The sequence below is a fragment of the Nematolebias whitei genome, chromosome 12, assembly GCF_014905685.2.
Source record: "Nematolebias whitei isolate Nwh7 chromosome 12, NemWhi1, whole genome shotgun sequence".
Lineage (NCBI taxonomy): Eukaryota > Metazoa > Chordata > Actinopteri > Cyprinodontiformes > Rivulidae > Nematolebias > Nematolebias whitei.
In genome coordinates this window covers 10,747,180-10,748,784 of record NC_056509.1, presented here as the reverse complement: position 1 = coordinate 10,748,784, position 1,605 = coordinate 10,747,180, and the positions used below count along the sequence as shown (strand labels likewise).

Genomic DNA, 1,605 nt, shown 5'->3' with positions numbered 1-1,605 from the left:
ATATATATATATATATATATATATATATAGGCACATATTTGTACTCAGATATGTGGAGTAAAGTATGCAGTAGACGATAGCCTCCCAAAGTAAAGTAGTTTAGTGAAAGCTGTCTTAATAAAACATTTTTTCTGTTGTGTGTAGCAGGACTCCATACTTGTCAGATCGCACCACATTCCACACATTGTGGTTCTGTCGCGTGAATCAAGCTTCCATGTAGATTTTAATGTGTTGTTGTTTACATCGAGTGCATACCTGCATTTTAGAATAGCAAATTAATGCATCGTTACTAGATAGTCATTTATAAATTTTATGATCCCTCCTTCAAGCTCAAGGTCACAAATCAAGGTCAAAGTCAAAACCAGGTCTTTGATTGTCTGGGACATTGCTATAGACAAGCCTAAAACGTGTCATATGCTGCGTTCTGTTTATGGTTGATTCCATAGTTAGCAATGAGGAGCATCGACGGTACGATGTATTAGTATGAGCAAAACTAACAGGTTTATTTCTCTTCGTAGATGGTTGGTGTCTGGAGGCGTTCACCCTCGCTCAGGGTCGCATGCTGGAGGAACTGACGAATGTCCTGATCATGGTTGTGGTAGGAAGGGTGTGTGTCATGGAGCAGACACAAGTAACGCCACATCACTCCTATAAAACCAGCAAAAAATGAGCACTAGTAGCTGGACTAGAAAAAAGTCCAGTTCTTTCAGCTTTTAGTTTGAATTATGACCCGAGTTATGACACAAACGATGACTATAACAAAGTGCAAAAACATTCATTTGAATTTTGTTCATGCAACAAGAACACCAGGCTGTTTTTTGCTAACCCAAACTTCTGCTGTAATCCAACCACAGGTGGCTCACTACCAGCTGATGAAGTGCAACGCAATCAGAGCTTTTGTCCAGAAGAGGTGGTACTTCACCTGGCCAGAGGACCCCCAGGACCTGGACTGGTTTTATGAGCGACTCATCTTGCAGATACTCAAAGACACCAAGGTGGAAGGGTTTGCAATGGACAAACCAGAGTCTGTAAAACCCGAGGAAAAGATTCAGCTGGAGAACATCCAACAAACTGCTGCCTGAACTCTGCCTAAACTTTGAACCAAATTCCAATAACATGAAAAAGTACAATCTAGGCACTAAACGATGGCTGCTAATGAATAAACTGTGCCTTCAAACACATGTAGAGTGGAGGTGAGGACAGTAAGTTTGATTGTTTTACAACATGGGAGAAGAAGAAGGGCAGCATGGTGGTTCAGTGGTTAGAGTGTTGCCACTCAGTGAGAAGGTCACCAGTTCAAACTCTGCTTTCTGGGTTGAGTTTGCATGTTCTCTCAGTGCTGCATGGATTTTCTCCAGGTACTCTGGTTTCCTCCCACAGACCAAAAACATGCATGTTAGACTGATTGATAACTCTAAATTGTCCCTATTTGTCCCTGTGATGGACTGGAGACCTGTTCACGTGTCTCCCGCCTCTCGCACAGTGACTGCTGGACATGGAAACCAGTGACCCTCTTGACCCGAAAAGGAAGAAGTGGGTAGAGGAGGGATGGATGGATGATGATGGGAGGATGGATGGAAGGATTGATGGATGATGGGAGGATGG

The 1,605-nt window shown here is 42.9% G+C and overlaps 1 protein-coding gene across 1 annotated transcript in view; it reads left to right on the top strand.

The window, feature by feature from the left end:
* The window catches only part of tlr5a (toll-like receptor 5a), a 25,399-nt gene that overhangs the window by 3,689 nt on the left and 20,105 nt on the right, over positions 1 to 1,605 (top strand). The window contains exons 2-3 of the mRNA XM_037686082.1: positions 519 to 598; positions 855 to 1,028. Coding sequence (XP_037542010.1) covers positions 519 to 598; positions 855 to 1,028 — 254 coding nt within the window. The remainder of the gene's footprint in view (positions 1 to 518; positions 599 to 854; positions 1,029 to 1,605) is intronic.